The sequence below is a fragment of the Cinclus cinclus genome, chromosome 3 (genome assembly GCF_963662255.1).
Source record: "Cinclus cinclus chromosome 3, bCinCin1.1, whole genome shotgun sequence".
NCBI classification, from domain to species: domain Eukaryota; kingdom Metazoa; phylum Chordata; class Aves; order Passeriformes; family Cinclidae; genus Cinclus; species Cinclus cinclus.
This window is the reverse complement of record NC_085048.1, coordinates 108,496,013-108,520,807: the sequence shown is the minus strand read 5'-3', so window position 1 is coordinate 108,520,807 and position 24,795 is coordinate 108,496,013. Positions and strand designations below refer to the sequence as shown.

Below are 24,795 nucleotides of genomic sequence, written 5' to 3'. Positions count from 1 at the left end.
TCACTGGCATTTAGGAAGTTCAGCAGAGCTCCCTGCCCTGCTGCTCTCTGGAACGTCTCTGCTTGCCCAAGTTGCTCCAGGGCCCCCATGCCATGACCAGGAAGGAGGGTGGAGGTAGGAGGGGCAGGGGCACACCATTCTTTAAGTGTCCCATCATTTCTGGCACAACTAAAGCCCCAAATCAGGACCTCTTCAGACTCCAGTGGAAGGATCAGATACTGTCAGGGACACATCGGTCCTTTCCTCAGCAAGGCTGGAATCAAGTACATCAGCCTTTGATTGGACATTCTGTTTGCCAGAGCTGTTGCTCATTTGCCTCCTCCTGCACCCCATGGCAAACCCAGAACAACTGCAGGTGCTGGCCCTGCTGCAAAGGCAATCGTGTGCCTGGGCTTGAGGCTGCTCTCCCCATGGCCACCTCCCATCCCTTCTCTCTGGACAAAGCCATGCCACAGCACACAGCTGCCCAGAAGCTGAAGAAATCTAGAAATAGCATCAGAGACAACTGTGTAGGAGGCCATGGCTGTACAACTCAAAAGCTGCGTCAACCTGGAACTGACTTTGCAGGACTGCCTGTTCCAGCAAACTCCTTTTTCCATCCCCACCAGACAGAGCTGATGGAAACCACCACCAAGACATAGACATGGTTCACAGATACCCGTGGGTTACTGAATGCAGGAGGATTGCTTAGCTGGAGCAGACAACTTTAGCAGCACTGCCTTCTTGTTGGTGTTTTCTCAGCTACAAGACAGAGGAGCAACCATGACAGAGCCCAGAAACCTTTCAAAGCCCTCTCCTGCTATAGATACACAGTGAGGACTTGAAATCTGCACTACACACCCATTTGCAAAGACAGCCTGAAGTGCAGAGTCCAGCTGAGATCCTACTTTGCTCACCTTCTTCCTTAGGCTCACACCACAGTTAATGGTCTCCGATCTCTGCTTACAGGACATGAACTGAAAATCTGCCACACAGGACTTATCTTGGTTGCCTTACCTTATGTGCTTTTCCCTCTGAATCCTGGTCCCGGTTGTTTCTAATATTGTCCTCCTTGTAGCCAGTGCCATCTTTCCCATTGTCCCGCTCTCCTCTGGACATCATATTTGACTTGGTTGAAGGAGAGCCCTTCTGGATGGGAGGCAATGGCTTGGAGGGAAGGAGCATAGAAGGATTTGCCATGGAAAACCTCTTGGCAAGAGGGTAGCCAGTCAGGCCTGCAAAGTGGAGACACAAAATGTAACAAGAGGCTGCAAAGCAAAACAAAAGCATCTGAAGCTCCATATACCATGGAACATATTTCCTGGAAACTTTCCTGGAAAATAGCTTCAAAAGGAAATCTGCTCCTGCCAGCAGCCCCTTGAGGCAGGCCAGGGACACACCCTGAGCCACTTCCACAGAGCTCCCAGGGGAACTCCCTGGCCTCTGGGCTGCACTGGGACAGCAGGGAGCCCAGAGCCCTGAGCTTCCCAGCAATGGCTCAGCTGCACATGCAGCCTCCTGCTCCTCTCCCTGCCCCACAGCTCAGCAGCCCTACAGCTCCACGGGGCACTGGCAGCAGCACAGCTCATGGCAGGGGGCACCTGTAGGGCACAACTGCTCCCTGGCAATGTGCACAGGCTCTCCAGGCTGGCACAAGACCCTTCCTCCCACCAGAGAGTGGCCCAGCTCCCACCTTACCTCTGTGGGAGGCTGAGACACTCTCACAAGGGAAGAAGTGACGTTGGTCAATGCCCACCTCTATCCCAGCATCAACATGTCTAATGGGTGTGGCACTTAAGGGATATTTGATATTTTTAAAAACAATTGTTTGGTTTTAGTTTTCCTTAGACTAGCCTGTGTTTAATTCCTCCAAACACTATTGAGTTAGCAAGTCTGAAGTGAAAGGTGCAAGGATCCAATAATAACAGGGGAATAAGGATCCCTTCTAGAGATTGGCTTTGTCAAAACCCAGGAAAGACCCTCACAGTGACGAATGCTATTTCTGCAAGCTACAGAGACCTCTCAGCATGCAGGCAGGCCTTGCTGGGGTTTTTATAGTATCCTGTCATCCTCAGTGTTGGACCCACCCAATCACCAAGCAGAGGAAGAACAGGAAATTTATCAGTAGTGAGACCCATCATTGATAGCAAAGAAAGAAACAGAATTTGCCATCACATGACCACGATGTATTTGTCATTGCCACAGTCCCTGTCCTGGCTGACAGTATGAGTGATTTGGCTACTGTCAAAAAGCCGGAAGCAGAGTAAACTAAAGGTAGAATGTTATGATGCCAGGGCTGTCCTTGCAAGATCACCTGTAGCTCACAGCCACCAACTCTGACACAGAGCCAGAACTGACCACCATGGACCAATTTTCCCGGAAATCTGGTGGAATTTGTCTCCATTTGACTCGGGCCTTTCAGCTCCTTTCTATCCTCACCTTTTCCTTCCGTGGTCTTTCCTTTTCCAGTAAAATCCATCTTTGAACCCGTGCTTCTGTCTCGCAGAAGTACCTGGGGTTGAATTTGGGAACTGTCTCGGAGCAGACGGCGATAGGAGCTCGGTCCCCAGCCCTAGAACAAGGTGGGGTGACTCCAATCGCCAGCAGTCGGCACAGACAGGCAGAGCCAGACGTGTCTCCTGCCACTGTGTCCGTGTCAACCACAACCTTCACAGCCCCTTGCGGGGCTGCCCCTTTGTGACGCGCTGGCCCGTGGTTCTCTCGTTTCCATGGCCACAGAGCCCCCACCCCAGCTCCATCCCTTTCCCTTCCCTTCCCAAGGGCAGCCAGCCCTGGGCCCGGCCAGGCCAGGTCGGAGGGTTTGGCACTGTCTAGGAAGTAGCCGCTTTCCTAAGCTGCTTTTCAAGGCCTTTATTTCTGTAATTCCCACTCCGTTCTGCCTTGCAGCTTGTTGGTTGCGGATTTTGATTACTTCTCTTCACAACAAATAAAGTGGTGCCTTCCCCTCAGCAGCCCTGGGGATGTTCCTATGTGAAGCCATCTGTCTCACACGGTTTTAGACAATTTAAAACAGAACACTATGGATAAGCCGTCTCCTCTGAAGTGTTCCAACAATCCCGTTTCCAGCAAGAGGAAGTGAACAGTAAGAGATAAAGGTGGAAAAAAGGCCTGCCTCACCGCCCACACGGCCTGGGGGAGAGACAGCTGGGCCCCGATCTGGCAAGGGCCCCAACCTCGGCTGCTGGCAAAAGGAAAAGCACCAGCCCACCACTAACATTATGTACAGCAAACGCCAAAAAACAACCTTACAACCAAAAAACGCATCTCCGCTTTCTGGCCGGGCCCTACAATCCCAGCCCGGCCCCGGCGCGGCCTTAGAAGGCTCCTTATGGTAAAGAGCTCCGGCCGCCCCACCTAAAAACAATCACAGAACCCTCTCCTGCCCCGGCAAAATATTAACTTTTTCACTGCCCAAAATATGATTTTACAAATACTTTATTCTCTGTCCTGTGGGAAAAAAAAAAAGAGAACCAAAATGATAATATGTACAAAAACAGCACAAAAAACACCAAATTCAAAGTACGAGAAGAGTCAAGTCTCAGCTGAGGGAAGGAAGACATAGACTGAAATTCTTCCCTTTTTTTTATGCTATAGAAAAGCAACCCTTGTTTCCCTATAACACACACACAAAAAAATATGGGGTGGATTAAAGATTCTAACTCTAGATGTAAGAAGAAGCGTTGGTGTTAAAATAAACCAATGTTAAAATTGCTGTAAGTGCCCTAGGTTTAAATAGTGAAAAAACCCCTGCTTCTCCCTAGGGAAGAAGAAAAACACCCTCTATTTTTAAAAGTGGAGTAAGCTTTTGTTTCAACTATTATAATCCTTTAAGTGTGCCTCATAAGTTGATATGGTCCTCAGTATTAGTTATGAATTAAAATGTTAGTTGAGAAAAAAAATATTACACAATAACCAGATCTCTATCCTCCCTGACGGCTAAACACTAGAACAGCAAGACCACTTACAAATGGTTTCTTATGAAAAAATCTCTATAGGCTGAAGAATCTCCTCTCTGAAAGAAACAAGTAAATGACTATTTTAGAAATGGTAAACTAATTGAGTTGTTCTTTGTATGTTGTCAATGTAAAAAAACAAATGTGTGGAAAGAAGAAGAGTAGTCTGAAGTTTTATTCTAATTTTTCTTCTTCTTTTTTCCCCTATAGTTTCTGGTAATAAAGTTTGTCTTTGTACCATTTAAAGCTAAGCCTGTTTTATCTTCCTCCTAATCCTATCTCACAACTAAAAACGTTCAAATTAACAATCCAAAACCACTACACTAAAGCAGTATCTCCACCCAAACTCAAACTGAACCCAAAACACCCCACTGTGGAGACCCTAAAAGGCATTCCCTAGTTAGGGAGACACGAGAGGCTTCTCTCATAGCAAGCCCTGTTCTGTCATGCCAATGTAGCCCTGTTCTGTTCCCTGGGCCAGCCCCCTGCCCTCTCCCTGTCTCTCAGGCTTTCGGTCACTCCCACCCTGTTTCCCTGTTGGCTCCCATGCCCTAACCCCACCTTTGTGCCACCCCCATGTCCCCTGGTAAGTGCTCCCTGATGCTCCCCCTGCCCAGGACACCCATCTGCTTCAACCTGGACCCTCACCCCGACGTTCCCCTTTGTCTTTGCCTCTGACCCTGGACTATCCACGCAGTGGCTGAAATAAACATCTCCGTGGATCCCATACAAAGGCCCTTGCTGCTCCTTTACCTGCAACCATCTTAACAGCTATCCAGGCTACAACACCTGCGGAGACAAAGGAGACAAGAAGGATGTCCCAGCTCCCAACATTTCCTTTATCCCTACAGTAGCTGTACTCCAATTACTGCATACAAGAGTTTTACTTGATCCCTTTAATGCCAAGGGACCATGAAGGACTTGAACCTTGTTCAAGTCCAGCCTTGCCTGCCTATTTTGGAGTGGAGGGCAAAGACGCAAACAACTTTGGGCGGGGTAGAGCTGAAATTGCATTTTGCTGCTTCTGATTTCCTCCCTGCTTTTGCAGCAGAGGGACATCTTTGTCCCTGCAAACCACTCCCCTTTCCAAGTGAAATGTGGGCCTGGCTACCAACTCCAGGTTCTTGAAGAGACTGCTGCGGTTGGCAACAGGAATTGTTGCTGAACTTTTTGTGTTACTTAAACCCCCCCCACCAATTCCACCAAGTGGATGAGGAAAGAGGCAAAGAGATTTCGGTGGAAGAAGGGAGGCCAAAAGCTTGAAAAAAGGATGAAAGAAATGCTCCCATGATGATGATGATGTTAGTAACAAGAATGATTTATTTTTGGCAGCAAATGAACACCCGCTGCCGTCCAGCCCTCCCAGACTGGCAGGTCGAGCGGTGCCGTTTCCATGGCATGAGCTGCTGGTAGCCTGGGGACAGAAACCAGAAAGCCACGGTCAGTGGCAGCAGGCTCCTGTCCCCCCTGTCCCACCACGGCCTGTGCTCAGGCCAGGCTGCTGGCTGTGCTCAGAGCCCAAACCTCCCAGCCCATTCCCTCCTTGTTAGAGGAGAGCAGCGTGGTAGGACACGCTCCACCTCTTCTGCTCAAGCATGGCACAACAACCTCCTCAGCAGCTGCAAGAGCGACATTCTCGTGTGCCTGCTGCCGTTTGCCCTAAGCCCTTCTGCCACCCGAGCTGTGGAACCGGGTACCCACCTCTGGAGACCTGCTGCCAGGTGAGGAGCCGATCCCACACAAGGTCCTCATCCTTTTGCAGGGGACATCCACACCGTGGACCCTCCCCGGGTAGCACCGGCACGGGATGCACTCCACGGACGGTGCCGGTGCTTCTCCATCTGGTCTGGACACAAGCTGCAATCTTTCTGGAAAAAACACAAGAACAATTGCATGAAAGTCATTTCAAAACAAGACCTGGAAACAAGAAAAAGCACCAAAGGTTGTCACTGTTTCACAGGACTGGGGAAGGTCTGACCGCTCTTTATGATACTAAAATCTCTCCAGTGGTGGGGAAAAACCCTACCTTTCCCACCTGTATGCCCACCCCTTCCTCAAGGGCCTGCAAAGCAGAGCAGCTGGGCCATGGCTAAAGAACCCGTCCCCCTCTGCTGCTCCCCATCCACACGGATGGACATTATGTCAGGCCGGATGCCCCCACCCCAGCCTGTGCCATGCTGGCAGGAAGAAGCTGTCAGCGAGGCCAGGAGCCGGCTCCCCTTCCACAACATCCATCCCCTGCCCCACCAAAAAGCAGCTGAGCAGTTGGCAGAAAGATTAATATTGTCCACTGCCACCCCATGGGGAACCACCGGCACGTGGCCAGGCTGAGCCCTGCCATGCCTGGAGGCTCAAGCATCCCCCCACCCCTGCACCGCCTGGGGACTCATCTTGATTTCGTCGGGGTGCAGAGCGTGTCCTCTAGGAAGGGGCTGCAACCAAAGCCCATCAGCTTTGCCCTGCCAGTGGCCAGCTCGAGGACGGCGTTCTCCAGCTCTGCGCTGACCTCCAGAAGAACACGCCAGATGTGCCTTGGCTCGCGGGGACATCACGAGGCCATTGAGCTGCAGGGGGATGTTTCCCCTTTTCCACTCTGTGGCAACTTCACTGCACCGTGCCACAATTTCTCCAATAGGATGGGGAGCCCTGAGCCGCTCCCTCCACAAATCGCCGGGGACCTGAGGAAGCACCTCCTTGGCTGTGCTCTCTGCTCCATGCCAGGGCCACTGGGAAATGCTCTGGGGAATTCTTTGAGAGCCACAAGACACGAGCAGCTGCTGCTTGCGGGCATCCTGGATTCTACTGTGCAGAGGGATGGATCTCTGCTGTCTCCTGGGCAAGGTGGGGCTTCTGCACCCAAGAATGTTCTAAAAGGTCATGCAAGGATGGCCTGTCTGCAGGGTCCATGGATAAGCACCACCTGATCAGGTGCTGGCACTCTGCAGAGAGAAACCAGAAACTGCTGGTCAGCTCCTGTCCATGCTCTCCCAGATTTCACAGTGCCCACAGCACACTAAGAGTACTCAGAGCTGTTCGCACAGCTTCCCATCCATCCTCTCTTCTGGAAGAGAGCAGCAGAGGCACACGTGCCGCCTCCTCCAGCTCAGCCCAGGAGATGAACCTCCTCCCCAGCTGCAACAGCAGGACACTTATGTGCCACCTGCCCTCTCCCAAAGCCGTTCTTGCTCCCGTGCCTTGAAGGCCCATCCCCACCTTGAGACACCCGGGGCGGGAAGAAGAGCTGTCCCCGGACGATGTCCTCTCTGCTTTTGAAAGGAAGGTGCCTGCACACCAGCTGATAGAGCAGGATGCCCAGGGACCAGATGGTGGCTGGCTTGCCATGGTAGCGGCCAAAGAGGATCCACTCCGGTGGGTAGTACTCCCGCGTTCCTATGGCACACGGGCACAGCTCATCAGGTCAATGCTGATTGCTCCCTCCCTCCCAGCCAGCTCCTCAAAAGCCAGCCCCAGCTCCTGCCAAAATGCAACTTGGCTGCAGCCGTCTGAAGCAGCATTCCCCCTCCCTCCCTCCCTGTGTGTTCCACCTGTGGAAGCACAGGGGAGAAGCTCCACTGCCCGGCTAGGCCCCGGCTTTGGGCTCACCGGCCATCTGGGTGTAGAAGGTGTCCTGCAGGATGGTGCCGCAGCCGAAGTCAATGAGCTTCGCCTCGCCGGTGGCCAGGTCAACGAGCACGTTCTCGGCCTTGATGTCGCGGTGCAGGACACCGCGGCTGGTGCAGTGCCGCACGGCCCCCAGCACCTGCTGGAACAGCGCCCGCGCCACGGGCTCTGGCAGGAACCCCCCCGCGTGCAGCAGGTGCCAGAGGTCCTGACAGCGCTCCGGACGCTCCATGACCAGCGCGAAGCCGTCGGGCAGCTCGAACCAGTCCAGGAGCCGCACGATGCCGCAGAAGCCGGGCCACGACGCCATCCAGAGCAGCACCAGCTCCAGGGGCACAAGGGCGCCGTCGTGCTGCGGGGGAGCCGCCATGCCGTCAGCGGCGCCGATGCTGCGCTCGCCTTCGCCACCCCCTGCCCGGCGCCACCGCAGCTCCCATTGCCCATGGCCCGGGACGCTGCGCGGCCCCCGCTCGCTCCACGCTCGCTCCCATCGCAGCGTCCCGGCTCCCACCCGGCCGGGCCTGGCCTTACCCCGCCCGCCACGCCCCGCCGCCTGCTCCCGCTGGCCCCGCTCACTCACCAGCCGCACCCACTCCAAGACGCGGTCCCGGGACACTCGCTTGATGGCCACCTGCAAGCCAAGGCGAGCGGAGGGCTCAGCTCGCCGCCCGCCGCCCGCCGCTCGCCGCCCCCCTCCCCGCTCCGTGCCGGCCCCGTCTCTTACCGGGACGCCGTCGGCGAGCCGGGTCCCGGCGTAAACGCTGCCGAAGCCGCCGCTCCCCAGCAGCGGGCCCTCCCGGTACAGCTGCTCCAGGGGAGGCTTCTCCGCCCGTGCGGACGGCACCGCGCTCTCGGCATTCTGCCCGGGGCACCCGCCCGCCCCGGCCGCCGCTGCTTCCCGAGCCGCCCCGGGCTCCGGCGCCTCGGGGCCGGCGGCCGAACTGCCGGGCGGCGAGGCTCGCTCGGGGGAATGCGCCGGTGGCGGGGCGGGAGCCGGGCGGCTGCGGGCCAGCTGTGGGCGGAACCACGGGAGGGGCCTCGGTCGGGGCCGGGCCAGCGCCAGGGCCCGCGCCAGGCGGAGCCAAGAGACGCTGCTGCTCCACCACCGCCACCAGCGCAGCGAGGAGCTCGTCCACAGGCTCTTCAAAAGGTGCCACAGGCGGTACGGACTGAGCCCCGCGGAGGCGGCACCGCGGCGTGCCCGACAGGGGCGGGCAGGGGGCCGGCTCGCCCACGGCCGCCTTGCGGGGCGCGGCATGAGCCGGGCTGGGAGAGGCGCAACAAGGACGGGACCGAACGGGATCACAGGGAGTCTGAGAGGGAGAAGGGCACGGAGGGCGAGCGGGAACTCGAGCAGAAAACCGATCGAAAAACTGATCGAGAGAGGCGCTGCTGCTGCTGCTGCTGCTGCTGCTGCTGCTGCTGCTGCTGCTGCTGCTGCTGCTGCTCCTGCTGCTGCTGCTGCTGCGGAGCCGCCGGAGCGCGCGGCCGTTCTGCCGTTGCCTCCGCGAACCCAACGGAGGAGCCGCCGCGCGCCCCGTGGAACACAGGAAGCAAAGTAAGAATAAATGAAGCTAATTCCTATTAGAGAAATAGCCAAATAACGCAGTGGAGGAGTAAAGAAGACTGTTGGCTTGTGGCTTTCTTGTTTGAGTGAGATGAAGCATTTTGTGGGGAAGAATTGCCTCTTCTGACAATTTTGCCAGTGTGGGCTGGAGCGGAGCTTTTAAATTTCAAGTAGCAAAGAGAAATCGTGTCAGTATTGTCATCCCTTTTCATTCTGTGCTGAGACACTTGCAGGCTGCCCAAAGACATCCTCTGTGTTATGAATGAGCACAAGGGGCCATATTCCGGTTCAATTTTAGAGAATTTATTAATTATAAAAGACAAAGGCAAATGTCAGCGCTGGGTGGCAGGGAGTCCGTGCTCCGAAAAACTGCCACACTTCTTCCTAGAGTTCATCTCTCTTAAGTCCTCCAGTCTCCGGGTACGTGATAGGCCTTGCACACGTTCTTCCGGTTGTTATGGGGTCTTCCGTTGTCTTTGCTGACCTCGCATGTCTTCCGTCGTCTTTGCTGACCTCGCAGTACTCTTTGTTTCCCTGGGAATTACTGAGACGTCTGGTTATTGAGTCAAGCTTAAACAATCAGTAACCACCTACCTATCTGTTTACATAGTAACTAGACTGCATCGGGTTTCAAGGCTATCTATCTATCACAACGAACCAAAAAGGCCTTCAATCTCTCACAATCCCCCCTTTTTCTATTTTCTTATTTTTGTTCGTTGTATCTTTGGAGTTCCCTTCGGTTGAGCTCTAGGTGGTCCTCAGTTCTTACGCTATTTAGGGGCTCATATTTTGCCCGTACCAGCATAAGGTGGGCAGCTTCCAATCTTCCTTTTACTATATTGATTAATTTGTTAAAAATGCAAGGACCAAACGTTAACCCAGTTATCAGTAAAATTAGGGGTCCCGCTATGGTTGATAAAAGAGTAGTTAGCCAAGGGGAGTGATTGAACCAGGATTCATACCATCTTTGTTGAGCTTCTCTTTCTCTCTTACGTTGTTCCAGTTGTTTTCGAAGCTCAGCCATGGTATCTATAACTATACCAGTCTGATCCGCATATGTACAACACTCTTCCCGTAGGGCCACACATAATCCTCCTTGTTGTAAGAATAGAAGGTCTAACCCCCTACGGTTTGTAATACTACTTCTGACAGAGATCTTACTGATTTTACTAAACCATCGATAGCCTTTTCAATTCTACTTAGATCTTCATCTACTGACATTCTTAGATCCTTCATCCCCTGTTGTTGATTTACTAGGGATGCTACTCCAGTTCCAACCCCAGCTCCCCCGATGCTTAACAGTATTGCTACAGTGAGGGCTGTGAGTGGCTCTCTCTTGACTAAATGATGTTCCGGGGTGATATGCTGTTCATACACATACTCCTTTGGGTGATATGAGATTCGGGGGATAATTAGAACTTGTATGCAATACTCATGTGTCTTGTTAAAGTTGTTAATCGCTAGACACGGGGTAACTCCCAGAGTATTGCAAACCCATTTAGTATTTGCAGCTGGAATTATCCATGAGGCTGGTTTTCGGGGTTCAGTTATGGACATTTTTACTTGACAAAGGTGGTCCTTGTCCCTGGGTACATTGCCTATGCACCTGCCTTTTCCTCTTACTTGTGCCATTGATATTCCGGGAGTATTGTCCCTCCCCTTTTTCCACAAGCATTCCCTAGGGTTTGTCCCATTAATACGTTTTGATTTTGCAGCAGATCCCAAAGCCTCATAGAACGGTGGATTTACTATATAACACAACCAACAACCCTTGGTTAAATTCAGATAGGTGTTATTTAAGATCCCAAATGTGGCCTGCATTATTTTCCAGAGAGAATTATCTTTCGGGGTAGGTTGGGTTATGGGCCAGCTCAGAGGCTAATTCTCTTCTCTAGAAGTTTCGTTGGTTATCTCATTTGTATTGTTCCACCCTACTCCTTTTTCTCCGATTACTGGGTTGGGTCCTATGGCTATTGGGTCATGTGGGATGGATTCCTTCTTTATCAGAATATGCCCCCCTCTGTCTTTTCCGGGTTCCCATAGCCTCACTCCCCAGAACTTCCCTGTTAACCAAGCAGGATCTTGGCGTTGGGTGACGTTGAGGTAAATCCATTTACAATCTCCTGCATATGTTACTATCCCCGACGGATCTGTCCAGGGTTTTTTTTTTACATCCATGTGGACCCCTCTCTACCTTTAAGTATTTATCTGGATTCTCAACTTTCCATCCCAGGGAAATAGTTTCGCAACCCCAATATCCACAATAGAATTCTCCGGGATAATTACAATATCCTTTTCCTGGATTTGATGCTGGGCACATGTAGATTACTCCTCTTGGTATTGACCAAGCACCCCCGGCACCCCATCTGTCCAACAATGGTTCTAGAGTTATATTGAAACTGGGAGCCCCTGAGGTAATCCGTGTTTGAATCGGTGGGTCTGGTCTCTCCCATTTTGCTAAGGACTACTTAAAGGGTTCATGCGATGGTTCTGCCCCATATGCTAACATTACATTCATCCATATTATACATCCCCTTAGAACTAGGTGATATTCACTGCCAGAATAAATTTTTCTTTTTTATCTTTGCTCCTACTGTTTTTCCTTTGTTACCTCCTCTCAAACCCTGTTCCTTTGAGGTTTTGAGTGCTGTATTCATGCTTCTTTTATTCTGGCGGATCCCTCTTTCCCCACAACTCATCCCTCTGCCTCGCCCGTCGACTCGGTTGCTACGAGCCACAGGGTAAGCCATCTTCTCGGCAGCAAGGATGTTCTTCAGGGGCAGGATAGGCTCTTCTTTCCCACTTTCTCCTTTTGGAGTTCCAATTTATTCCCTTTAATGGTGGAATATCGCACCTGAGTTTCTTTTCTCTTTTTCGGCACTTTGCCTCTAGGATGTCCACAACGAATGGAACAAAGGGCTCGTTAGGATGGCAACAATAAAGGTCAGGGTTTACTCCCTTTGAATATACCTGCCACCAAGACGCAGATCCTACTTTCAACTCCCGCGCTGCTACCTTCTGGTTCAAGACCCAGGTAGTCAGCTCCCGTTGTTCTTCCCAACAGGGTTGACACACACTCCTAGGAGCCCTCCCTCTCTGGCAGTGAACCCACCACAGTTCTTTACAAATTTTACAAGAAAAACACACAAACGGATAACAGTTACAATCTAACCAGCTACACTTTACTCTTATGTCCCTATGATCTACGTGCCCTTTTCCATTCCACAATTGAGATTTATATTCTAGTCTAATAGGTCGATAATAGGGTTGTTGAGCAAAATCTTCTAAATATTTACAGTATCCAGGGGGCTCTGAGTGTCCAATTAATTCTTTTTGCAACACCCAGTTTTCCCCCACCCAAATGTCTCCTGAGTCCATTCGGCAATATCTTGAAGTTTAGGTATCCCGGTATTCCTTAGGATTGTGTTTTTCTCTTTAGAGTCAACTTCAAATCCCCAGCTGTGCCCTTTACTTCCCAACCAGAGTCTTTAGCGAACTTGGATGGGTCCACTGGTCCTTTTATTCGGCTCGCGTGGGTCCACCCTCTTTCCGCGGTTCGTACTGCTGTATCTGTTGTGAGCAACACCAGGTAAGGCCCTTCCCACTTGGGTGTTATTGGATTTTCTTTCCAATTCCGGATCAATATCCAATCTCCGGGCTGCACCTGGTGTAATGCAAGATCCAGTGGTGGTTTCTGGGCCCACATTCCTTTTTCCCACAGTTGTTTCTTAAACTTCATCAGGGTTACTAGGTACTTGTTAATGTATTGTTCACTAAGGTTTGGGTTAGTCTGTACCTCTTGTAAATCATATGGCATACCATATAACATTTCATATGGGGAAAGCCCCACGTCTGCTCGTGGTTGAGTTCGGATATTTAACAAGGCCAGTGGGATGCATTTTACCCATGATAACTTAGTTTCTAATACTAGTTTAGTAAGTTGTTTCTTTACTTCTCCATTCATTCTCTCTACTCTACCTGAACTTTGGGGATGCCAAGGGGTATGCTGTTCCCATTTTATTCCTAATGCATCTGCCAATTCTTGTGTTATTTTGGATGTGAAGTGGGGCCCTTTATCAGAGTCAATGGTTTCAGGTACCCCATATCTAGGGACTATTTCCTCCAACAGGGTCTTTACAACCGTCCGTGCCGTTTCCCTTGCCGTTGGAAAGGCTTCCACATAGTGGGTGAGGTGATCTACTATTACTAAAAGGTATTTGATCCTTCCTACTTTTGGCAATTCAGTAAAGTCTATTTGTAGATTTGCAAAGGGTCTTTTTGCCAATGGTCTTCCCCCATGAGGTAGCTTCCTAAGGTTACTCCGGTTCACTCGTAAACAGATGGGGCATCTTTTAGTAATATGCTTGGCCATATCGTGGAGCCCGATACTTATAAACCTAGTGGCAAAATGATCCACTAACCCTTGGGCTCCCCAATGTGTTTTCTGATGTAGTTTGTATAATATTTGTTGGGCCACTGCCCTAGGTAACACTTCCCGTCCATCCTCTAATACCCATTTTCCTGACTCCTCTTTAACTCCCATTTTCCTCAACTTTTCTTTTTCTCCATTGGTGAAAATTAGGTTAGTCTCTTCCTTATTGTGTACTCTCTTGTTCTCTTGCCCCCCTTTTTCTTTTAGGACCATTTCCTTCATCGCTGCCCGTTTTGCTTCTTGGTCTGCAGCGTTATTTCCTCTACTTCTGAGGTCTATGCTCCGTTGGTGTCCTTTGAGATGAACCACAGCCACCTTCTTAGGTCCCCTTAAAGCTTGTAGTATTTCAATTATTAGTTTTTGGTGCTCTAGGTCTTTTCCCTGCGAATTGATCAAACTTCTTTCTTCCCATAATTTTCCAAAGGTATGAACTACCCCAAATCCGTATCTGGAATCAGTGTATATCGTTCCCTCTTTTCCCTTGAGGAGTTTTAAGGCTCTTAATATAGCATATAGCTCACATGCTTGTGCAGACCAGGACTTATCCAAAGTGCCTGCTTCTATTACTTGCAGGTCTGGACCTCCTACGATTGCATATCCTGATCTTCTTTTTCCTTCTATTACTCTAGAGGATCCATCTACGAATAACCTTTCGCCATCCTCTAATTCCTTCTCCTCCAGATCAGGCCTAATTTTTGTTTGTTCTTCTATGGTAACTATACAGTCGTGGGTTAAAGGCTCATACTCCGGTTCCCCGTATAAAAAGGCAGCTGGGTTTTGTAATGTGGTAGTCTCTAGGGTAAAATTGGGTGCCTCTATTAAAATTCCTTCATATTTTAAAAGCCTTGCGTCAGAGATCCATTTGTCTGCCTTCTGCTGCAGTACATTCCGAATGTTATGGGGAGACATTACTCTGAGACTACTGTTAAAGGTGATTTTTCTAGCTTCTTCCACTAATAGAGCACATCCTGCTACAATTTGCAAACATGTGGGCCACCCCCTGCTTACCGGATTTAAAATTTTTGACAAATAAGCAACTGGCTTCTTTTTCCCCGCCCAATCCTGAGTAAGCACCCCGAATGCGACCCCCTCTTCTATATTCACAAACAAAGAGAATGGTCTTTTTAGATCCGGAGGGCTCAGGACTGGGGCATGGATCAAATTTTACTTTAATTCTTGGAACTTGTCCATGTCTTCTGGGTTCCATTTCATCAGCCCTTCCTGTGCTAATTTCTGATACAGGAATCTGGCTTTGCTACTGTAATTTTCAATCCACTGCCTACAGTATCCAGTGAGTCCCAAAATCTGACGAATTTGTCTCTTATTCTTTGGTATTGGTAGTGACACAATTGCTTGGATCCTTTCAGGGTCTATTTTCTTTTCTCCTTTTTTTTTTTTTTTTTTTTTTTTTTTTAAGTAATGTCCCAAATACGCATTCCCTCCCTCCTAATCATATTCTTTTCCTCTGCGGTAAATAAAATGTTTAGAATGGGCTGTAACTCTTCCCATGTGTACGTGTTTGGGCCTAAAAACTGATCCACTCTCTCGGCCACTCCCAGTGGATCCTCTAATAAGTGTCCCATCTCCTTTTTAAAGTCTCTAACATCTCCCGAACTAAGGGGTACTGATATAAATCCTATTCCTGCCTGTGGACCCCCCCTTGGCATCTCCCTCAGAGGATACAACCCTTTCCGAGCCCTGCTCCGAGTTGTCGGCCCGGTGTAGTCTGATTGGTCTGAATCAGATTCCTCCCCTGAGGGTGCATTAGGACCCGCTGCTTCCTGCGCTTGGGGAGGAGGCACATACGGGGGAGGGGCTATAATCGTCTCCTCGGCCCGACTTCCCTTTCTCTTTTCTTTATTTTTCTTGGATTTCTCAGTCAGCTTAAAAATAAATACTTCTGGGCGGCCTACCCACACCTTTGCGTACTCACTCTCCTCTATACAAAAGGTTTCTTTGTATTCACCCAAATATTTAGTTTTTGTTTCACCCAGTCCTCAGAGGACCCAAATATTGGCCAAAACACATTTTTTGAAATTTCCTTTCCACCCCACACCTCCACACAATAATGTATCATCCTAGCCTTATCTTTTCCTTCCGTATTTGGAAAATGTTCCCAATTATCTAATAAAAACCCTAAGGGACTATCTCTTGGTAGGGGTGGAAGTTTAATCTCTGCAGGAGGCTTACTCTTCCCCTGCCCCATTTCTTCCGGAGTACCTTCACTCGCACACAAAATATCGCTTTCGCTTCCCCTGTTTCGTGGCCCAAGCCCTCGCGGGTCAGTGGGAACCGCACTACTAAGGGTCCGCACTCGCTTGGGGAATCCGGCTGCCAGTTCCCCTCTCACACACACATCGAGTCACCGTAAACCGGGATCCCGACCCCGCCCGAACGGATCCCGTATACTTACGCGTCCTGCGTCTTCGTCTGGACTTTGTGCACAAATTTTAAGGGGTCTACCGGGCCCTCTTCCCTTTGCCTTTGCCTTTTAGGGTTTTAGGTTCGTTGGTCGAGGTGAGAGAGTGAGCTCCCGTCTCCCCGGGACCACCAACAAAGGTGGGGCGCGCCTTCCCGCAAGGGGAGACCCCCCCCCCCCCAGTCTCGATCCGAGTCACGGCACCAAATTGTTATGAATGAGCACAAGGGGCCATATTCCGGTTCAATTTTAGAGAATTTATTAATTATAAAAGACAAAGGCAAATGTCAGCGCTGGGTGGCAGGGAGTCCGTGCTCCGAAAAACTGCCACACTTCTTCCTAGAGTTCGTCTCTCTTAAGTCCTCCAGTCTCCGGGTACGTGATAGGCCTTGCACACGTTCTTCCGGTTGTTATGGGGTCTTCCGTTGTCTTTGCTGACCTCGCATGTCTTCCGTCGTCTTTGCTGACCTCGCATGTCTTACCTCGGTACTCTTGTTTCCCTGGGAATTACTGAGACGTCTGGTTATTGAGTCAAGCTTAAACAATCAGTAACCACCTACCTATCTGTTTACATAGTAACTAGACTGCATCGGGTTTCAAGGCTATCTATCTATCTATCTATCACAACCAACCAAAAAGGCCTTCAATCTCTCACAGTCTGCAATATGGAACTTGGACCCAAATGGATTGTTAAGTGTGTCTGGATGTCACCAAATCTATGGGAATGACAAAAACACTCCAGCAATATTTTTAGTGTTAGAGAATCTAGGAACAATGATATTCTGACCACGATGTTGTTCTGGCCAGGATGTGAAACAGAAATAATTTAATCCACACGTAGCCCTGGTGTGCACAGAAATTTTGTTTATTTCCTGTCAATGTTAGTGGCAGAAGCATCCATTGCTCAGTTTGGTAAGGCTGACCCCTGACATGGACTCTCCTCAAGTGTGTCTCTGCCTCTGACACTAGAGAACACTGAGTGCCTTGAGAGCTCGTGTTGCCTGTGGAATGTTCCAGCTGACAGCCACCAGAAGCTGTGGACGTTCTTTTGGTATCTGATGCAGAAAAGGAGTTCTCCATAATACCGCGCTACTTAAACCCACATTGGGATGCGGCTGTGTAGTGGCTCACCATGAAGCAGATTGCCTGCTTTGTCACTGCCAGCCCTGCTGATCCTGCAAGGGACCCTAGTGTATCCCATGCCTGTTTTGCCTGCAAGCAAAGCTTGGCTTGCCTTAGTAGTGTGGAGTAAATAGAGAAGTAATAAAATGGACAATTAAACAAGTTACTTTGGAGGAGATCCTCAAGCTTTCACACATCAGCCCTGCATCTCATGCTCCGTATCCTAGTTTGAATGGACAGGTGTGTGCTAGGGAAAAAGCAGGACCTTCCCTTGAAATGGAGAAAGTAAAATCCTTCCCACTGAGTCAGTATAATTTTGAAATCAAGAGGTTCTCAGGGAAAGATAGGGGGACAGGAAGAACAGTTCTCTACTAAATATACAACAAGGCCAATCTAAACAACAACTATGAAATTAACAGGAACCCAGTCACAGTTCCTTTGGTTGTGTGCTCTTTTCCCCCCTGGTGCAGTTACCATCGCCATTGGCAGTGAGCTCTGGCAGGTTCCCAGTGGACAGGGCAGGTGTGTGGATCCCTGCACAGCTGCACGAGAGCTGGGGGTGATGGCAGCTGTGTCCCAGATGGGAAGGGTGGAGGAGAGACTCTGCTCACGAATCCTTGAAGCAGTGTCGGTCCTGGTGCTCCAACAGGATGCTTGGAGATAGCAAACTGAAGCAGGAGAGAATCCTTGCAGGGGTGTGAGGTCCAACACCAGAAGAGGCAGCTCCTGGCACTGGGATGTCGCGGTGAGGTTTTCCAGCTGCCTTCCTCCTTCCAGAGCCAAAAAGGGGTGAGTACCAGTAACTGCCCCCCCACACTCCTTTACCTGCTTCAAATCTCGTGGCCTTGGCCTCCTTCCCCACACTGGCCCTGCCCTCCCAGAGAAACTCACAAAATCAGGGAGGCTCTCCCTTCCCCATCTCAAGGTCTCAAGGACCTGGCCATCCTTAGCATGTCAATGGGAAAAAATATAAAACTATAAAATATAAAATAACAAAACATACCACCAAAAATATACACAATAAAAAATATAACAACAAAATTATTAAGATAGAATCAAAATATATTTATTGAAACCTACAGATAACTATCAGAACATATGTACATCTGGAACTATACAGGCTAATGCATAAATCCTTGTCTTCAAATGCTCATTGGATAGGCAGCAGCTTCTTCCTGGGCTTGGAGGAAAGAGCTCTTCTGGACAGCAGGAAAGGACTTTGTGGGTAAATGCACAAAAGAAAGTCCAGAGAAAACTCGGTGGAAACACAGGAGCCAGGCAGGTCTGCAAAATGGAGACACAAAATGTAACAGAGGCTGCAATGCAAACCTAAAGCATCTGAAGCTCCATATTTCATAGAACACATTTCTTGGAAATTCATAAATAGCTGCACAGGGAAACATTCTCCTACCATCACCCTCTGGAGGCAGGCCAGGGGCACACCCTGAGCCACTTCGCAGAGTAACCAGGGGAACTCCATGGCCTCTGGGCTGCTCTGGGACAGCAGGGAGCCCAGAGCCCTGTGCTTCCCAGCAATGGCTCAGCTGCACATGCAGCCTCCTGCTCCTCTCCCTGCCCCACAGCTCAGCAGCCCTACAGCTCCACAGGGCACTGGCAGCAGCACAGCTCATGGCAGGGGGCACCTGCAGGGCACAACTGCTCCCTGGCAATGTGCACAGGCTCTCCAGGCTGGCACAAGACCCTTCCTCCCACCAGAGAGCGGCCCAGCTCCCACCTTACCTCGGTGGGAGGCTGAGCCATGCTAGTCCTTCACTTTGTCCTCAATCCAGAGTGTCTTCAGGCCCCTGAGCATGCCATGACTAGGAAGGGCAGTGGAGAGAGCAGGGGCAGATGCACACCCTTCCTGAGTATTTTGTCATTTCTGGCCCAGCTAAAAGGTCAGAACCGCAGGTGTCCATCTCAGCACTTGGTCAACTTGCTGGAGAACATCAAGCCTTCACCAGCCCAGGATGCTGGAGAGGTTTTCCTGGACATGTGGGGGCTGGCTGGCAGCACGCTTCTTCAGCTTGGTGCCCATCACCTCGTAGAGGGCAGAGGCGAGACTGGTGACCACCGTGCGCACATTGGCGCTGCGGACAGGCAGCGCCTTGTTCTCCAGGAAGGACCAGAGCACGGGCAGGGCGTAGCGCTGGACCACTTCAGGGCTCCTGGCATAAACCCCTGCCACAAGCACTGCCGGGACAGAGACACAAGCTTCTGAAACAACAACCTTAATGCAAACAAGGATCCACCTCGAGATTTGCTTCTTGGAAGCCTCTCTGGCTAAGAGCAGCGAAATAGCACACAGAGCCCAACGATCCAGAAATGGCCAAAGCAGCTGATCCTCCCCAAAATAGAACCACCAACACCTCAGGAGTACTGTCTCCAAACAAATACTTGCACCTGTGGGCAGAACTTGTACCTTTACTGGATCATTTCACAACCTGTTTCAACATCAAGAATGACTAAAATGTCAACTTCCCTTTCATTTCCATTAGGAAGTTGTCTAAACCCACACTGAAGATTTGGAAATGCACCATGGAGATTCAATTGAAAGGTTTCTAAGAAAAAGGACAATTCCATCTTTGTGACCCTTGATGTCAAAGTGCCAGAATCCAATCTGGCTCTTCCCTTTGCTCAGTGGCACACAGCAAAGGGCACTATTAGACCACACTTCCAAACTCCAGCCCACCAGACATGGGTGCTGCTTGACAGCTGGATTAGAAACATCAGTGACTAGCTGCTGTCTTTGGCACAATGCTTTTGTGCCTTCCACCAAACAGCTGCTTCAAACCTCAGGGTGTCTTAGGTAATTACCCAGACCTCATTGCTGTGGCATTTGTGCATCTCCACATTTTAATGTCATTCCCCCTCCCAATGTTAATGGCATTTTTCTTGCAATGTGCCCTGCAATAGTAGAATGTAGAGAGAAAAATGCAACACTGATGAATGAAATTTAACCACAACACGAGTGTCTTCTCCCTTTCTCTCTGAAGCCTACTCCCTGCTCAATTTCGGAACTGAACTTTGTCAAACACAGACAAAAATTTGACAACCAACAGGCTCCTTGCATGGCAGATGTGGCTGAGACATCAAAACCTGAAATGCTCTGGACACCATTCATATTTTCTGATCAGGCAAAATGTTTTGCAGTAACCACTTCTTATTCTGTGGTGGAAGAGACTTCATTTTCTCTATGCTCGTAATCCACCAGCAATCATCAACATTTAAACACTTCCTGAAAGTGCCCAAAACCAATTCTGCCAAGCAGGAAAAGGGTTATGGCATCCATTTCAAAATGGATGTTAATTTCAGTTAAAATCCAATTCAAGACATTGGTCACAATGGAACTTGAGAAAACATTGTTTATTCCCACTAAATCTCAGAGAGAACATCTGCTCTTCCTAAAAGAGTCCTAATTTATGTTTATTTCCTTTATTTGAAGAAGAGATCAAATTATCTCCAAAACTAAATTCCCTCTTCCTAGACATCTACTTTATCCCAATGCCCTTTCAAGGGCTTTTGACATTCTCAATCACCGAACACTGAGCATTTGAGATTGCTGAAGAAGACACAACATCTATGAAACCTTGCATTTAAAGATGCTGGCACACTTAGCAGTGCATTTAGACCCCGTTAAAGCAAGGCTGTAAATCATCTTGTCCACTATATATAGAGATTATCACTTTTCCAATCCTGGGCTGTTGCTGACATAGCAAGCTCCTCTGAGGAATCAATTATCAGCTGCATTTGTAGCATTTTGGACAGCACTGACACAGGAAGACACTGTTTGCACACCCTGAAATGCTCAGTCCAATGCCACTTTGACAGCACAGGCAGGGAGCCTCAGCACTCTGCTTCTGCCCCTCTGGCCCCAAAGGCTGCCTTGCACCAAATCCGTGCCCCTAATCTGGGTGCTGAGTTTTGACCTAAGTTGTGACCCCCAGGCACTGCAGGGTTCAGTCTCACAACTTTTCAAGAGCAAGATGAGAATTCTGTGAGGACAAAACAAACGGATTGCCTGAAACAGCACTTGCTACATTTTCCCTAAAGGACAAGAGATGACCCTGAGCTCCCAAGAGAAGAGCCAGCTCGGGTATTTTTAACCCCTCCCTTTCCTGGAGGTGGGCTCTGAGATGCCCCAGTGAGAGCTCGGCCCCAAGGCCGAGCGCCACCCCCGTGCCAGGTACTGCACACCTCTGCAGCAGCCAGGGAAAACCTGCCAAACACAGCTGCCATGGGCATTGGGCAGGAGGGACAAGCTCAGCACCTCCTGATTTGGAGCAGCTACTCTACTGTCTATTGCCAGGAATGCCCTGGAAATGCTCCCTGGGGAGACCTCTTGGCTTAGCAGAGGCCATACCTGTGATACGCTCTGTCACATCCAGCAGAGCTTGGCCACTCAGCTGACTCCATTGGTGGCTGAACTCTTTCATCAGTGCTACTTTATCTACAAGAGAAACACACGTTTCTGCTCACTCTTCTGAGGTCCTAGGAGAAAGGAGAGTGGGGAGGGGAAGGGCAGGGGCAGCCCCAATTTATAAAATCAAGTAATTTTCTGCTGATGTACTTCTTTCCTTCCAGCCTGCTTGAGGGGGGTTCAAATTCCCAAAGAAAACCTCTCCGTTCACATTTGTCAATGCAAAGTTGTCTGCTGGACCGGGAGCTGTGTTAAACATTTCAGATCAAGGACCTCAAGAGTTCAATCACACGTAAGCAGTGAAAAGGTTTTGAACTCCAGAGCAAACAGGAAGAAGCCCAGACTTGGGATACACAAAGGCACAGAGTCAGGCAGTTCAGGAGTTCGCAGAGCAGCTGAGGTGGAGAAAGTGGAAACTCCCCTTGAAGATCTGCCTCTTCAACACTCCATTTGTCAGGCATATTTCTCCCGAGCAGCATTTTCAGAGCTGACATAAATCTCTGTGACAAAGGAATTTAGAGCAGTCCTTGCCTGTGTAGGTATTTGCCACAGCCATCCTGCCCCATGAAAACAACATGTGGAACAAGACATCACTGACAGCTGGATTTCTATCTGCTTGTTTTAAGGAAATGCACTTGGTGAATCATAAGTGTCCCATTTGAAAAAAGAAGACAAATGGGAAAGGTGGAACGGAGGCAGCTACTGCCTATAATGTGGAGCCTTCCAGGGGGCTGCTCTGCAGGAGCCATGATGGGCCAGTGTCCCTTCATGGCAACAGCAAAGCTATTCATTTGGGAAATCTAATGGGGTCCAAGCAAACTCCAAAATCCCCTTTGCCTCTGAATTGTAGCAAAGCTGTAGTCCAGGACCTCCTCTCCAGACAAGCAGCACAGAGCCAAGGGCTCCTGGCACTTGTGGGAAATGCTGATGCACATTCAAGCCTCTTGGGGGACTGGTGCCTAAGGACTACACCCCCGCAGCTTCTGGTGGATGTCAGCTGGAGTGTTCCACGGGCAACAAGAGCTCTCATGGCACTCAGTGTTCTCTTGTGTCAGAGAGGCAGAGACACAGTTGAGGAGAGTCCATGTCAGCCTTACCAAAATGAGAAACGGATTTTTCCAGCGCTTTCACAGCTGCAGCATGAACCCCAGTATCCTTTGAGTTCAGGCTCTTTAGTATTCCTTCCACTAAACGGACAATCACGGGGTTCAAGGCATCTTCCAGGATGGCTATCATTTCTGCCAGCACGTCCAGCGCCATCTGCTTCACTCTCTTGTGCGTGTCAGAGATTCTCAGGACAAAATAATCAAAAATCTGTGAAGAGAACAAGCAGCAAGAAAGCTGGATTAAAATGTCCTTGTTTGGAGAGGGGATGTAGAAATGAGCATTCAATACCCGAGAAGGTTACACACCATCTTTACCAAGTGCAATAGAGACAAGGATGGAAACGAGTAGCCACAGTTGTGTTTGTGCAAGACAGGATGGAGTTTGGAGAAGTATGTCTGTAAAAACATTTGGGTTATACCAACCCAGCCTGATACTTCTCTTCCCCATCCAAACCCATTTTTCATCAAGAGAAGAACTGCCATGCTTTCAGTGCCTGGATTCCTTTCATTGAACCCAGCTGGGAGTAGGAGACAGCAAAGGTTAGAGCAGTGGAAAATTCTGTCATCATGTGATGAACAACATCAATAGGCACCTGCCAGACAAATACAGCTGGACTGGAAGAACTTGTCCTGCATGCTGGACCTGAATTAAATTTGTCTGGGTAAGAGGGACCAGCCTGTCCCAACAAGGCAGGATGTAGTGCCAAGACAGACTGAATTAACTTCATTGCTACAGGCTTGGGAGAGGAGCTGAAGGGAAGGAACAGTGAAGATACCCTACATACCTGGACAATGTTTGTGGTGATGAGCTTGGGGCTGTTTTTGCACAGGTCTAGGAGGAGTGCCACTCCTTCCATCCGTGTCTCAAACCCCTTGGCTTCCAGGAGATCATCAAGCTTCTGGAGCATCTCCATTTCATCCACAGCTGGAGGCAACGTGACCTGGACTTTTGGATGGTGTAGGAGGCGTCCATCCGAGGTCGACTTCACCCTGGAAAATAAAAGCAAATGATGGCTTGTTGGTGATAATACCTGCAGATAATTGTGAGCAAAACATCCAGAGGTGCTTTACTCATGATGTGATTTCAAGCTAGAGAATCATGAGGCTCTGAAAACAGCATGGACTTCAAGACAATCATTACGGGAGACAATCTACAAATATTATTAATGCAGATATAGGCATTTTTTATCAAAGAAAATTTGTAGGAAAGGAAAGAATCAGTGGCACAGGCCATCTCTCCAGAAAGATTTTCCTGAGGAAGAGAAATGTCAAGCTTGTTGTGTGCTTTGTCGCATCTAACAAAAGTGCTCAGTACCGTTGACTAGAAGGAAATGTGGCCTGGGGCTTCTTTGACACATGGCTCCTCATCTTCGCAGGGCTCTTGACAGATGAGCGTTCACCCTTCTGTTCTTCCATGCCCTACAAGGACACAGAGAAACCCCACCAACATTTAGAATATAGAATAGGAAACTGTCTGCTTAAAAACACAAGTTAGAACCAGGATCACTGCTACCAAGGCTTAGGGAAATATTTCCAAACCGACAGAAGGAAACAGACCAGAGATTCAGTGATGCCAACTCTTTGTTTGCAATAGCCCAAGGCAGGTTATGGGTGCTGCCATAGTGAGCAGCAGTTTAAACTCCCCAATTCATGAGTCTCGAGCATAAATGGGAATAATGGAAACTGGTAGGCACCAAGAGATCTTATAGGAAAAAGCAGAAAAATTAGGACTCTTTGGGGTGGGCCAATTTTGTTGGAAGGTGATTTGGTTCAACACTCGCTCTCCCTGTTTGTGCACAAAGGACACGCTCCCTTCTATAACGTAGATAAAAACAATGAAAGTCCCCCCAAGACAAATGATTTTCCTCTGGATGCTGCTGGATTCACCAAGCTTCTTCCAGCTCCACAGGGCTTGACAGCAGGGCAGTATTCCCAAACGACAGACGGTAATTGTAGCAATTAGGATTGACTTGGACATCTGCTGCAGTTTTGGAAATTCTCTTGGCACTACTGCTTCCAGTGTCTTTTGCAAAGACTCTGTTCTCCTCAGAAGCACTTTTCTCACTTCATTGCTTTACTGGGAGCAGAGCAGGGACAGCAGGGTGGGGAGTTATGCTTAAATGTAAACCCACTTTCTCCTCTTCCCCTTTCCTCT

General features: G+C 49.6%; 1 protein-coding gene across 1 annotated transcript; it reads right to left on the bottom strand.

Moving 5' to 3' along the window:
* Positions 1-6,842: 6,842 nt before the first annotated feature.
* Positions 6,843-10,165, bottom strand: LOC134041983 (serine/threonine-protein kinase pim-1-like; the record flags this gene model as incomplete). Its single annotated transcript, XM_062489054.1, has 7 exons — positions 10,135-10,165; positions 9,566-9,675; positions 8,299-8,394; positions 8,155-8,205; positions 7,557-7,926; positions 7,167-7,343; positions 6,843-6,892 (listed from the first exon to the last, which is right to left on the bottom strand). Coding segments are annotated over exons 1-7 (885 nt in total), but the record flags the coding sequence as incomplete, so codon positions are not given.
* Between the last annotated feature and the right edge of the window lie 14,630 nt (positions 10,166-24,795).